Genomic DNA, 13201 nt, shown 5'->3' on the forward strand with positions numbered 1-13201 from the left:
TTTTTTGGTTGGGCTTTTTTGGTTGGGCTTTTTTGGTTGGGCTTTTTTGGTGTTTGTTTTGCTTTTATTGATTGGTTTTTTTGCCTGATCTCTACACACAGGAGCATCTATGGAAGGTGTACTAGGACTACTGATATACCTGACTCTTGCATAAATATTAGTTATCTTGTCATCTTGGAAAGATCTGCATGTTTTATTTGGTTGTTACCCTACTTCACTCAGTCATGTGCTGTAACCTCTGGAGGCTTGTGTGAAAATGGTTTTGTTCTTTCCCTTGCAGCTGTGGTTACAGACATCTTCTACTTCCTGGACATTTACAGCCATGGCAAGCTGCCATCCCAGTGTGAGCTGCGCTTCCTTCCTTGTGAGATTGGGTGTGTCAGGTACTCCCTACAGGATGGCATCACAGCTGATTTCCATCACTTCATAGATCCAGGTGAGTTCCAAGAAAGTAGAGATGGCTTCAGTTGCCAGAACTGCAGGAAACTTCAAAGAGGGTGGAATAAATCCAGGAGGACCTTCAGATGTTTGTGCTTTATATTTCGTGTCAAGGAATGTTTCTCTTGGTTGGACCTAAACACACTGTGCAATGTACTTCGTTTTTTAATATGCATATAACTGAAAATAGCTCTTTCAAAAATAGTTGTGGCACTTGTACAAGGCCACAAAGGAAGATGAAGCTGTTTCTTCCTGTGTATGAGTATTGGTGTGTAGTTGAGAGTTAAGGATCTGTCACTGTGGATGTTGGATGATGACTGTTCTTTTTCTCCTGCAGAAGCACCACCCCGTGGTTTTCGGTACCACTGCCAGGCTGCTGGTGAGTGTCAGTGGAGAAAAATATGCAAAGGTGCAAAGTTTTAGATTCAGCTTATCTGACCTGTAGCCAAGTGTTTTGTAAGTCTGCAGTTTCTCCTTCTGGGAACTTTCAAAGGGAAGAGATGTCAGAGTGGCTTGTCACAGTCACCTTGTATATATTTCTTGTACCTACAAGTGGGAGGGCACTTCACTCAAAATGGTTTTGTCAATGGCAGAATTAGTAACTGCAATATGTTGTTCTTAAATGGGACAACTTTTTCTGGCCTACCAAGCCCATCTGAGCAGAGCGTCCTTCCTTTGGTAGTCCTTGTGTGTATCTTCAGCATGAAGTGCTAATTAATGACAGGGTATCTCAAAGATGCTGGTTTATATTTAAATTATATTTTGCAACTTTATCTGTATCAACAAAGTTAAAATGTTTATGCCATTGTTGTGTCTGTCTTGGCCTACCCTGTTTCCCTTACGACTTTTAGTAATGTTTATAGATTGTTTCTATTAGGGCACTTCCTCCCCTTGTGTACAGAGGGAACGAGCTTGACCTATGTTTTCCTATGTCAAATACTTGGATAATGGCCTTTTAAAAGGGGGAGGAGTATGTGTGTGTTTGCTCACAGCCCAGACCTGCCAGGCTTCTGCTGACAGAAGCAAGGTTTTGATAGCTCTAATCACAGGCACTGCCAGTGGAGAAGAGGAGGAGTTTGTGCTTGTGTGTATACATATATGTATATAAAAAGATAGAAAGGAGGAGGGAGCTGTATCATTTAAGGAAACAGGACTTTGACAACTTTTTGTGTCTTTTTTTTTCCTGCCCCCTTTCCCTGTCCTCCATTAGGTGCTGAAACTCATAAGATCCCCATATCTGGATTTCATCTCCCACGTACTTGTTACACAGTTGTCTTGCAGGAACTCCTTGAGTTTGCCCAGCCAGCCAGAGGGGTCCAGCCTCGCTTTTTCTGCAGGGTATGGCCAAGGTCGAAGTAAGATGCTCTAAATCTAAACTTCTGCTTTCACTTCTGTTGGATGACTAAGAAGATACTTGTCTCTAAAACCTGATCAGTGTGCAAATGAGTGGGAAAAGACACTCATGTCCGAAGTGTCTCGGTTCCATGCAGGAAGAAATGGCCTCTACAAGCTGATCTTTTTATAAAGCAGAGACCTAATTTTCTGTCTTCTTATTTTCAGCCTGTGCTTCTGGCTCTAGCCTACTGATGAACAGGATTTGTTGGTCTCTGACATTGTTTTGACTTAGGTTAAGGGCTTTTTAAGATTGACTTAAGTTAAATGTGCTCGGTAATAGCCATACAACCCTGCTTTTTTCAAGGGATGTTTTTCTGTTTTTGTGACTCCTTGCCCATGAGAATACCATGTCTCTTAATTTTTGCTCAAGCTTCATTTGCCAAGGAGCAAAATAAAATGTTAGGATTCAGAGGTGTTTAAGCTTCATAACAGGTATATTACATTTCAATTCCATTTGAGCCTTATCTTAGTCTTGAGGAAGGCTGAGAAGGTCAAGATCTTGGGTTCCATCTGTAGATAGAGGGCTCTGAAGAGATGTGTATGAAACTTGGTTCCTCTTCAAGATGGTTTTCAGGAAGAGTGTACGTGAAGTCACACAGTTTTGGTTTGGAGGTGACTTTTTCAGGTATAGTCAGAAGTTCTGCAAATAGTCAGAATTCATACTGTGCTCCTTAGAGCTGACAGAAATTTTCTCCCCTCTAGTCTAACGACAGATTCCGAATTAGCTGGTGCCTCGGTCGAATGGCAAGCGTAGCAGGTAGGAAATGCATCATTTTTGCCCTTCCTTTTCTCCCCCCTGCCCCTAGAAGTAAGGGTTGTGTAATCATGGACAGCTGTATTGGTCTGAAAATCGTGTCCCAGAGTGTGGTCACCTACTTTAAGTGCTTCTTCCTCATCTCCCTGTCAGTGGAGAAAGCCCACATTGCTGGGAAGCCAGGTTTTATGAAAAGTACTGGTGGAATAACTTTGAGCTTTGGTGCTACAGTAAGAGGCTGGGCAATAAACAGGGACTGACTGAGAAGTGAGCTGAGCAGAATATTCACTGACTCTTGTTCTCCTGGCCTGGATTTTCACTGCACTGTAGGCATTGAGAGCCCTCTGCAGCTTTTTGCTGTAGAAGACCTGATAGTAGAACTGTACCTGAAGAAATACCTGAAGGAGCCATCCAAGACATGGGTGTCTAGAAAACTGGATGTCTGCCTGTGGGACTTCTCCAGTAACACCAGGTAAGTTGGGTGGTTCTTTGTGTAAATGTGTGTTGGCATGTCCTGGTGCTCTGCAAACAGCTTGTGTGCTGCTGGGCCTTCCAATCAGAAATGCTTCTTGTCACATCATGAGTACAACTGGAAATGAAAGTTACTTTCCCAGAAGAAGTGTAAAGACAGGTGGTGTTTTAATGCCGAGTCTGAGGCCTAATTTAAAGGAGGGGGGTAAAAATGGGAATAAAATACATTGTGACATTTAACTGGAAATCACAGAAGTGAGAAGATTCAGACTCTTAGAAGTGTGATTTGGATGGGACCTGGCTGTTGCTATACATAAATGCTTCATGCTGCTGCTGTGATGAGGGACAAAGTATGTTTGCCCATGGTATAAATCAAGTTCTCAAGCATAGGATTAAGCTAGATCCTATTTTTTTTTTCCAAAAGAAATGTTTTTTATTACACAGCTGAAATCCTATTTAGTCTGTAGGATCTTTACTTTTTTTCCCCCCTATGTCTTCAACAGTAAAGCTTTTCCTGCTTTCACATTCTTCTGTGTTGGTGCCAAAAGTGGTGTGTAGCTTGCAACATTGTAAGAGCCTATTGGGTGATGATGCAGGTAATTTAGAAATGGACTTTAACTTTTCCTCTGCTAGTGTTTTAAGAAAGAACCAATAATTTGACCTTAAATTTTAGTGAATTTAAAAAACACATAAGTCATTCTTGGAAGTCTGCTTGGAATATGGATTTCGAGACTCATTGGGTTCATGGGTGTCACTTTGTCTTTTTGTAGTGAAGTGGTTTTGCATTTCCACGAGTATCTTCACACTAGAAGAAGAGTTTAAGGAGAATGGAAAATTGTACTCTAAAACACACATTTGGAGAGGACAGTTAGGATGCTTATGCTATCAGAAACTATTTCACATTAACGGGAAACTTCACATGGTTACCTTTAAATTCCATTTGTCTCTCAGGGTTCTCTTTTCTCCCTGCCCCCCACCTCAGCACAAAGCAGGTTGCCTGATAACCAGGCTTTTAACTCTGCATATAGGGCACAGCTATTGAACTCTGGTCCTCTGTGAAATTTTCAAGGTACTACATGGTCTCTGTGACAAAAAGATAATATTTTTAATATTTATTCCTGTTCCATCTGACCAGCTATTCACGTTGGTTCACAGTATAAGTGCTTCTGAAATGAACCTGAACTTTATTTCATGTAGGTGCAAGTGGCACGAGGAGAACGATATAATCTGCTGTGCTTTGGCATCCTGTAAGAAAATTGCGTGAGTATTGCTAGAATTGTCTCCAGGATGATGACTTTTTATTGTGTCAGTATTACAGAGCAGAGAGAAGTGTCAGTTGCATTAGAATTCACTGTTTTTCTTCAGAGGTTTACTGTGCGTGGTGAGAAATTCTCAGTATATTCTAGTGTATCTCTACTTTGGAAACTTTTATACTGCCTTATGTATAATGTAGAGTCGTAAGGTCCTGTTATCTTTTTGGTGTGGAGAAGGGAAAAGTAAATAGCTGGGAAACGAGGAAATGCCATTTGTGATCTCAGTCAGTAGTAGTGGCAGCACTTAGAGAGGCAATAATGAATAGTCTTTCATTCAGAAAACTCTTCAGGTGCTGCTAAGTGCTGCATGTGGTAGTGTGGGGAAGCAGTTGTTTTCATTGTGTGTGTAGTTGTAGAATAGGCTGGTGGTCTTGGAAGGCTGCAGTTACTATTTAGCTGCTGCTGGCATCTGCTCTGTGCATTTCAGGTTGCTTTTGTTTGCCAGTTGAAGAATTTGAAATGCTGTGCTTCCATACAGCCCTCTTAGCCAAACTTTCCTTGTTTTCCTTTTTTCTGGGTCAAGTTACTGCATCAGTAGATCTTTAGCCAGTGTGTATGGAGTCCCACTAACAGCAGCCCACCTACCTCCGGGAGTCTCTCATGGTGATCAAAGCACAAGTACCAGGATTGTGAAACTGGATGCTGCTTGTCAGGTCAGATTCTTTCAACTGATACCCTGATTTATTTCTAGTTCATTTGAGGGAGCTGTTTTCTCTCTGGATGCTGTCCTTTGTGACATATATATTGGGCAGACTGATGAACTGGTGGTTTTTTTGACCATAATTCATAGGTTTCATGGGTAGTGGTGTATACTGCATTTTAGAACACACATTTCATTTTGAATGTTTATTTCTTCATACAGAAAATGAAAGCTGAGAGTTCTGGGTATGACAGACCTTTTGGTTCTCCAAGTCAGGATCGTGAGTTTATCCCTTCTAATCGTGAGTTTGAAACTTTCATGTTTTTAAGGGAAAAGAGATATTTAACTTTAATCCACTTATTGCTTTTTCACATTTCTGGGTTTAAATGTTGCTTGTCAGCAGCATAAGGCTTGCCCAGCTCTGCATGAGCTGTGCTTATTCCTGCATGTGGATTTCACTGAATTTTGGAAGACACAAACATAAAGAGCTGCCCTTTTCCTACTGGACACAATCTTAGAGTCAAAAAAGTCTCTCAAAATTTAGCTTTCCTTACCAATGTTGCTCTCTGATGTATACCCCCCCTTACTTTTCTGCTACATGAAGTCTGTTCTCATATGCCTTGGTGCTTTGAGGCCAGGGCCATCTTGGAAATACTCTCCTTGCTCTTAAATCAGTACATGTGCAAACTCATCTGGTCTTTGTTGCAAGTATTCTGTCACAGCTCAGTTTATAAAACTGCTCATTTAAAGACATCTTTTTGAAGTCAGGAGTTCTTCACTGGAAGGCACTTGAGCTCAGTTCATCTGGGCAGTTCATGGCTCACCTTCAGAGGAACAGGATCAGGTTTGCAAGATAAATAACTTGTAAGAATTCTGGATTTGCAGCTTACATTCTTACTCATAAAGATCTGCTGAATTAAACTCTGAGACTGTTCCACTTAGAAATCAGGAGATCTTACGATCTTGCTGTTTGTAGAGGACACAACCTGTCTAACTGTTTGTATTAGAGCTATGGGATAGCTTCAACTCCACAGCATATGAAGTATAATTCCATTAGTTTATGCAAGCTGTAAAGGCTGATTTGATTTGCAAACTGTATTTAATTTAATAGGTGATTCTCCATGTGGTGTGAAGACTTCCCTTGGTGTGAAAGAAGTGTCGTACAGGGAAGAGGAGTTGCTCCATTTCTGAAAAGTGCATCTGATCTATTCAAATCTTTCAGTATTTGAAAATCTTTTTTACATTCAGGACTAATTTTCTTTGTTTCCCTAAGAAAACCAGTAGTAGAGACTGCAGTTTTTCACCTTCTATGCAACCCTTGACAGTCCAAGTTCTTGTTAGAATGATATAACTATTGACTGGATTTAAAGAAGATAAAAATCTTGTTTGTTATCTGCAGAAAGACTTGTTTTGGAGGGACCTGGCAATTGCATCTTTAAAAATACATGCCCTACTATTTCTGTTTCTTAATGAGTGGAGAGCAAATTCAGGATTGATTAACCAATATAATTGAGTTGGAAGAATTCTTTGGTGGCAATATGACTGTAAACAAGTGCTTTATTTCTTCTGTAATAACCTTCTCCTCTTCTGCATGTGGAAGACAAAATTTCAGTGTATAATAGTCTCTCTCCAAAATATGATGCAGGGGGAAGCATTGAAGGTATGAAGGGGAGTTTAAAGGTACAATAGTCCTGAAGGTTTCTATAATTGATCATTTCTAGCCATGAAGAATTTGAGTGGTCTTTCAAGGCAAGAAAGCAGACTTGATATGAAGTCTCTTGAAAGAAATACTTTGGCAAATTTATTTTATCTATTAATGTTCTTAGAGGCACAGACTATATTGTGTACGTTACGAACAAGGACAACTTTTAATTTTTTTTTAAATTTGCATCAGTTTTCTTTTTAAGAAATGCATGTCCCTCAAAGTTACAGACTGGAGAGAAGTCTAAGTGGTTTGGGGTTTTTTTAAATTTTTTTGAAACAAGTATCAAATTCAAACTGATACATCTGACAAGTTTAGCCTGGCTGGGTATATACTAGTTATAATTATTTGAGGGCACATAACAAAGTGGGAGACTGATTAACATCCTTCAGGGAAGTCACTTGTTCCATTTTATGGAGGTGCAGTTCTTGGACTAGTTCCCAGAAAGTTGTCTGAGCCTTGTCCATGTGTCTTTAAGCAACGGATTCTCAGAAATATGATCTTATTTTTTTTTAGTTGTTTCTTCGTTTTGTTCCAACAGAGGTCCAGCTTTGAAACACTATTTCCATGGCAACTAACTGTGTGAAGGTACTTATTTCATTCCTCTGTGAAGGTACTTATTTCATTCCTTCTAGGTACTGAAACTCAAGATTAGGTGGTTCATTCTGTTGAAAAGGAAAAAAACTCAACAAAACAAATGCAAACAAAACACAAAACCCAACTAAAATAAGAGGTTTATTTGTGGATAAACTCAGCCATGCTGATCAGTGTGTCAAAAAAGGCCAATTGCTATTTCAGTTGGAAACCTGTTACAACTGCTGGAAGGCCAGTTGAGGCATTTCTTCCAGTATTGTAGGATCTCTGAGGCATTTTCATTCTTCTTACCTAACTTTTTGCCCCGTCACTGAATTTCCATGTATTATTCTGTATTTGCTTCCTTTGAGGCTGCTGTCCTACCTGCTAATTTTCACCAAATAAGAGACAATAAACCTCTAAGACTGAAATCCACCCCTGGAGCACTTGGGAATGTTGTACCAGGATGAGTGTGTCTATCCAGTAGTGCTGAAGGCTTCCCTGCGTTTGTATGGAGTTGTTGAAGTTCTGAGTTTCGTAATTGACGGTTCAAAACATACAGAACTGTAATCTTTGAATTATTTTCGGAGTTCAGCGTTGCAATAAAAGCTTCCTGTTTCAATTCTTACGTAGAAGAGAATCCTTCAAAAAGTATTATTAAAACACTCATTCAGGGTTGGGTGCACAAACCTAGGAACATTTGTTATTATGCTTGATGTGTTCTGTGTCAAGACTGAGATAAAGAATCTGAGCAGGAGTGAAGAAATACCGTTAGGATTCCGTGTCATATCTGTACCTTATCACCTGTGACTTAAAATAGCACATAAGCTGTAGAAGATCTAATTATATTCACCAGCAGTGGGCTGTTAACTGGAGCAGTAACTCTTACTGTAATAACCAACAACCTGCAGCGGGTTTTTTTGTAGTGAAAACCATAAGATCTATATAATTAGAGTAAGTACATTCACTTGATGTAACCCATTTAATACTATTATTCTACATATATTGAGGGAGATCCCTAACAGCCACTGAAGGATGATAGAAAATTCTTTCATTTTGGAGCTCTGCTTCCCTGGCTGATTTGCAATTTGAAACTCTGTTTGGTTTCTCAAAAAATAGATTCCGAAAAATAATTTCTGAAAATAAATTCTTGAAAAATAAACACAGTCAGCCAATGCTTCTCTCCATTAAATAAAGGAAAGTAAAGATGAGGGAAAGATGGTGACTTACAACCTTAGCACACTCCTTAAGTGCAAGGAATAGGACTGGTAAGGCACAAACTGTGGGTCACAATCAGGACAAAATTCTTCCCACTTGTATGACAGGATTCTCAAGGGGAAATAAAACCAAGTAAAGGCAGAATGGCCCTTGGGCAGAGTTGGAGTGATGCAGCCTGGGAGCTTTAAACATGTACTTTCCACGTGGTAAAAAGTAACAGTGATGATACTCTCTGCATGTGGGGGGTGTAGGTACAACCTGTATTGAACTGGCTAAAGAGTAAACAAGACACCTGATAGGTTCTATCAGACCTGACTTTCTGTCCTGTTAGTGTAGCTGCTCATTCCCATGACAGGAGTGGGTAAAAATCATCCTGGTTTTACATACACATTGGAAAGTTACTCGATATTTTTGCTCTTGTTATAATAATAGTAGAGAAATGGTTGAACTATGCATTGCTACTCTTTAAAGGTTTTGGCTGGAACAGTTGTTTGAGGGTTGTGAAAGCAATGGGCTGTGGTGCCAACTTTGCTGATCTAGTGTGTGGCATCAGTGTATTGACCTGTTAATCACATTCTTTTACATTCTCTTCAGAGTAAGTAACTGATACTGAAAAATAAAGCATGTTAATACAGAGTAAGCAGCAGTTACTGGTTCTGTGTGTATAAGCTGTGAATTAACTGTCACTTGTGCATTGCTGGTTTGTCCACCCTCTCCTTTCAATAAACTGCAGAAACTAGATCTGTGGAAGAAGTTTCTGTTGACCACTGTCTCTGCTCCAGCATTCTCTTAAATATATTCTGTGGATACAGAAATACCTGGGTTTGACATCTTTAATTTGAATTTTGTTGTGGAAAGCTGATCTTCCCACTAAAGATCAAGGCAGAAGCAGCTTTATCCTTGTCCTTCATGACCTCCTCCCTATTCCCATTCAGATGCATCCACAGAAATCCTTCTTTTTTTTGCCCTTCACATGCTTCACCAGATTGAGCTTTTGGTGGGCTTTGGCTTTCCTGTCCCCACATCTGCACACCCACACAGCATCTGTGTTTCTCCCCAGTCACTTGTCCCTGCTACCATCTCCTGTGTGTTTCCTTTTCACGGGTGAGTTTTGTCCTGAGCCCTTTGGTCAACCTCTGCTTGTTTGACTGTTTATCTTGTGGGAGGTGATACTTGAAAAATCAACAGGCTCCCCTGGACCCCTTTTCTCTTCAGGACCCTATGCCACAGCATTCTCTCAAGCAGATCTCTGAACGAGGCCTCTGAAGACTGCTCTGCTGAGGTCCAGGGTTGTGATGCTGCTTTTTGCTGTTTTCCTCCCTCTTGGGATCCCAAATAGTCTATCAAATATTAGGCACTGGGCTTTGCTGTTTGGGTGCATGTCAGACTGGAGGAAGCAGTGCAGTGAGCCCTGATGAAATGGCACAGTTGATGCTCATCCCACGGGGAGTGTTCGGTGACAGGTCCCCAGGAGTGAGGTCCAGGCTGAGTCATACCCAGCTGGAAAACTTGCTTCCATTTCAGGCACTCTGAGCAGTCACAATCAGGTGGTGGTGTGTGCTGAAGGTCACATTCTTCTGCCTAAGTGTTTGTGTTGGGTGAATGAAAACCTGTATTCCAGGAATGCCTGTCTCAATTTCCTTGCAAAATAGTTGTAGTTTTCTGTTCCTGATGTCTTTAGGAAATCTGCATAATTGTCACAGAGGGCCTGCGGATTTGGACCTGTTAGGATTAGCACTTTTAAGTTCAACTTTCTGCTAGCAAGAATTCCAGACTTTGCCCAGAAGTGAAGTGACTCAAGTATATCTGTGAAACTGGGTTTAATTTCTGGTTGATAGATAGAGGTAGATACTCATCATGCAGCTGACTGCAAAGGCTTTAACAACATCTTTCCATTTGGCAGAGTAAATGTACTGCAGTGGAGCAGGAGAAAAACAAGTTTGTTATCTAGTCTCTGTCCTCTTGATGACTTCTGCTGGATTATCATCCCTCACTGTCACCCTAGAATGGCCAACCAATAATTTTTATTCCAGTGATTGAGTAAAATGAAAAGATCGGCAAACACTTCTATTAGTCTAACCTTGTGTTATCTCTGCTCCCTTACTTTTCCTTGGTTCTGTGTTAGAAGCTCTCACAAAATTCTTTAATTGCCATTTATCAAATAATTCCCCTCAATCCCTAGTGAACAGGTGAAATGCAGGAGAGAGAAGTTACAAATTCCCTTGTGTTCCCTTATATTGGGCTGTAATAAATTTAGTACCAGTTCCAACACATCCAGTATTAATCTTGATGTTTCAATCATCGTACTGTGAACTTCATCAGCTATAAGACTGTCTTGGTGTCTTTCCTGGAACAGATGATGCAAATAAATAGAAAAGGAGTGCTGTTACTCTAGCAACAAGAATGGTGAGATAATTAACTCTTGTCTGAATTGTGCACTGTACTGAATCTTGGAATGGGCTGTGGGATCAACAGCTCCTCTGTAATGCTGGAAGTACTTCTCAGGATGCTGAGAAGAGTGAGGATGGCAGTGAGAGCAGACCTTTGGGGTTATGTGGGAAATGGGGAGGGGAGGAATCCCTGAGGGAAGCTCTCTATAATAAAGGAATTCATTAAGGTTGGCATTTCATTAAGAGCAGTGTTTTCCAAACACAAGAGCAGTCCAGGAATGCAGGTAGATTGATTTGGGGGACTGTCTTGTCTTCACAGAGATCTCATGGCCAGTTCTAGTGCAATGTGAGGGAGTTAGAAACAGGAGTGGGCTACAAAGGAAGAATCCACAAACACTGTCCAGGTCCGTAGGGATGGTGTTTGGAAAGCCCACACTCCCCTGGAATTGATGCTTGCAAGGGATCAAGGTCAACCAGAAAAGCTTTTGTTACTGTGTTAGCAGGAAAGGACTGGACAGGGAAAGGTGGTCCTGGTGCTGAGTGATGTGAGTGATTTAGTAACGTGACTGCAGCAAGGCAGAGAAGGCTGAGATGCTCAGTACCTTCTCTGTCTCAGTCTTTTCTACTAAAGTCTGCTAACTCTATACTCAGAGTTCCAGGAGAACAGCAAGAGTGGATGAAGAGTGAGTCAGGGATCATTTGGGCGTTCTAGACCCATCCAAGTCCTGGAGCCAGAGGGACTGCATCCGAGGATGCTGAGAAAGCTGCCTGATACCTTTTCAAGGCTGTTCTCTCACCTTTGAAAGGTCACAGAAAGCACAGAAGGTCCACAGCAGTGGGAGGCAAATACTGTCAAAAGGGTAATCTAGGAAAGCATAGGCTGCTCAACTCCACTGGACTCCTTAGAAAAATCAGGGAGTGAGTCCTCTTGGAACACCTTTTTGGGTACACGAAGGAGAAGAGGGAGTCTGGAAAGAGTCAGCATGGATTTGCCAAGGTTAAATCATGCTTGACCAGCCTAGTTGCTTTCCATGATAGGTTTGTGAATAATGAAAGTTGAACATAACTAGACAGTAATTTGCTGTAGGCTGTGTAAAAGGATAAAGTAGGAGTTTACTTTTCTGCCTGGTCATACGTTTTCTCCTTAATTCTTGCCTTTTGAGGGAAGTGAGTATTGAAGTTGAGTCTACACACATCAACTCTATGGAATTAGTTAAGTTTTAGTTAAGCTTTCTTCATCTTCCCTCCAAATACATTATTGCTGGTTTAATTTTGTTTAAGGTTGTGGATATACTACAGGTAACTCCTGGAGGTATTCCAGCTTCAAAGACAGACAAGTAACTAATTCTGTCACAGAAAAACCTTGGAGTAAGATAGTAATTTGAATATGTGTGTTTCTGTCTGACTGAGTTTAACAAATTGGTTGAGGGAAAACACATAAAACATTCTGATAAATGCACTACTTCCAAGATATTGCTCTTATCAAAAAAGGAAAAATTATAAGCAGCACTGAATTATCTCAGCCATGTCTTTGTGTGCTGTCACTTAGTTTATTTCTCAATGTAGAACTGGGCTTAGTGATGCAGAACTTCAAGTAGTTCTTTTTTAAAGGTTGTCAAGTTGGACTCTCTCTTGCTTTTCCCCTGCTTGTTCTTATGGAACCTACTTACAGGGAATTGAATTCACAGTTTTGGGGGTCATTGTGTAATCTCTTCTGTATTTCGTGGCTGGTTTCTTCAGATAACTTAGTGCAGGTTTGCTAATCTGCATTTTTCTCTGTGCCTAAAATGACCAGTGTGTGAGTGTTCCTTCAGGGCTTCAGCTGACAGGCAGCAATTAAGCCTCACATGTCCTAAAAGTGCCGAGTATGGAACACGTAGCACAGTGTTATTTAGTGGCCAAGCCAGCTTCTAGCTGTAAATGCTGCTGATAATTGTCAAGTCCTTTTGCTGGTCTGTCCAGCTAAGATCTTTGAGAATCCCCACTATTGTCCCTCAGCAGAAACCCTCTTCAGCCACAGGGTTCTGGTGGAGGGAGCGGGATGTGCTGACTAACGCCTGTAACATTTATAAAAGAAATAGCTTTTTGTTTCTCACTCAAACCGTGTTATAGTGCTAATTAGATAATTCACGCTATACTTGCTTGTTACAAAAGAGAATAAAATACATACCAGCTCTGTTTCTGAGCCGTGCACTTCATTTTTTATCTGCCTTCAGCTTCTGTGTGCAACCTTCATTTTTAGTTATCCGTTTTTGCAATGTTTTTGTCATGCCTCGTGGGAAAAGGTCCTCAGAATGTCTTGCTGAG

The 13201-nt window shown here is 40.8% G+C and overlaps 1 protein-coding gene across 3 annotated transcripts in view; it reads left to right on the forward strand.

Annotated features, from left to right (window-relative positions):
• MAEL (maelstrom spermatogenic transposon silencer) overlaps window positions 1–9245 on the forward strand; it is a 13762-nt gene extending 4517 nt beyond the window's left edge. For 2 of the 3 annotated variants that reach the window (XM_027692560.1, XM_027692562.1), the window contains exons 4-12: window positions 281–436; window positions 776–817; window positions 1649–1776; window positions 2536–2590; window positions 2918–3059; window positions 4256–4318; window positions 4895–5024; window positions 5234–5312; window positions 6123–9245. In XM_027692560.1, the coding sequence (XP_027548361.1) occupies window positions 281–436; window positions 776–817; window positions 1649–1776; window positions 2536–2590; window positions 2918–3059; window positions 4256–4318; window positions 4895–5024; window positions 5234–5312; window positions 6123–6202 (875 nt within the window). In that variant the 3' untranslated portion in view covers window positions 6203–9245. The remainder of the gene's footprint in view (window positions 1–280; window positions 437–775; window positions 818–1648; window positions 1777–2535; window positions 2591–2917; window positions 3060–4255; window positions 4319–4894; window positions 5025–5233; window positions 5313–6122) is intronic. The other variant, XM_027692561.1, reaches the window with a different exon arrangement.
• Window positions 9246–13201: the final 3956 nt, after the last annotated feature.

This window comes from Neopelma chrysocephalum, unplaced genomic scaffold (assembly GCF_003984885.1).
Source record: "Neopelma chrysocephalum unplaced genomic scaffold, ASM398488v2 Primary Assembly neopelma1_87, whole genome shotgun sequence".
In the NCBI taxonomy this organism is placed as follows: Eukaryota; Metazoa; Chordata; class Aves; order Passeriformes; family Pipridae; genus Neopelma; species Neopelma chrysocephalum.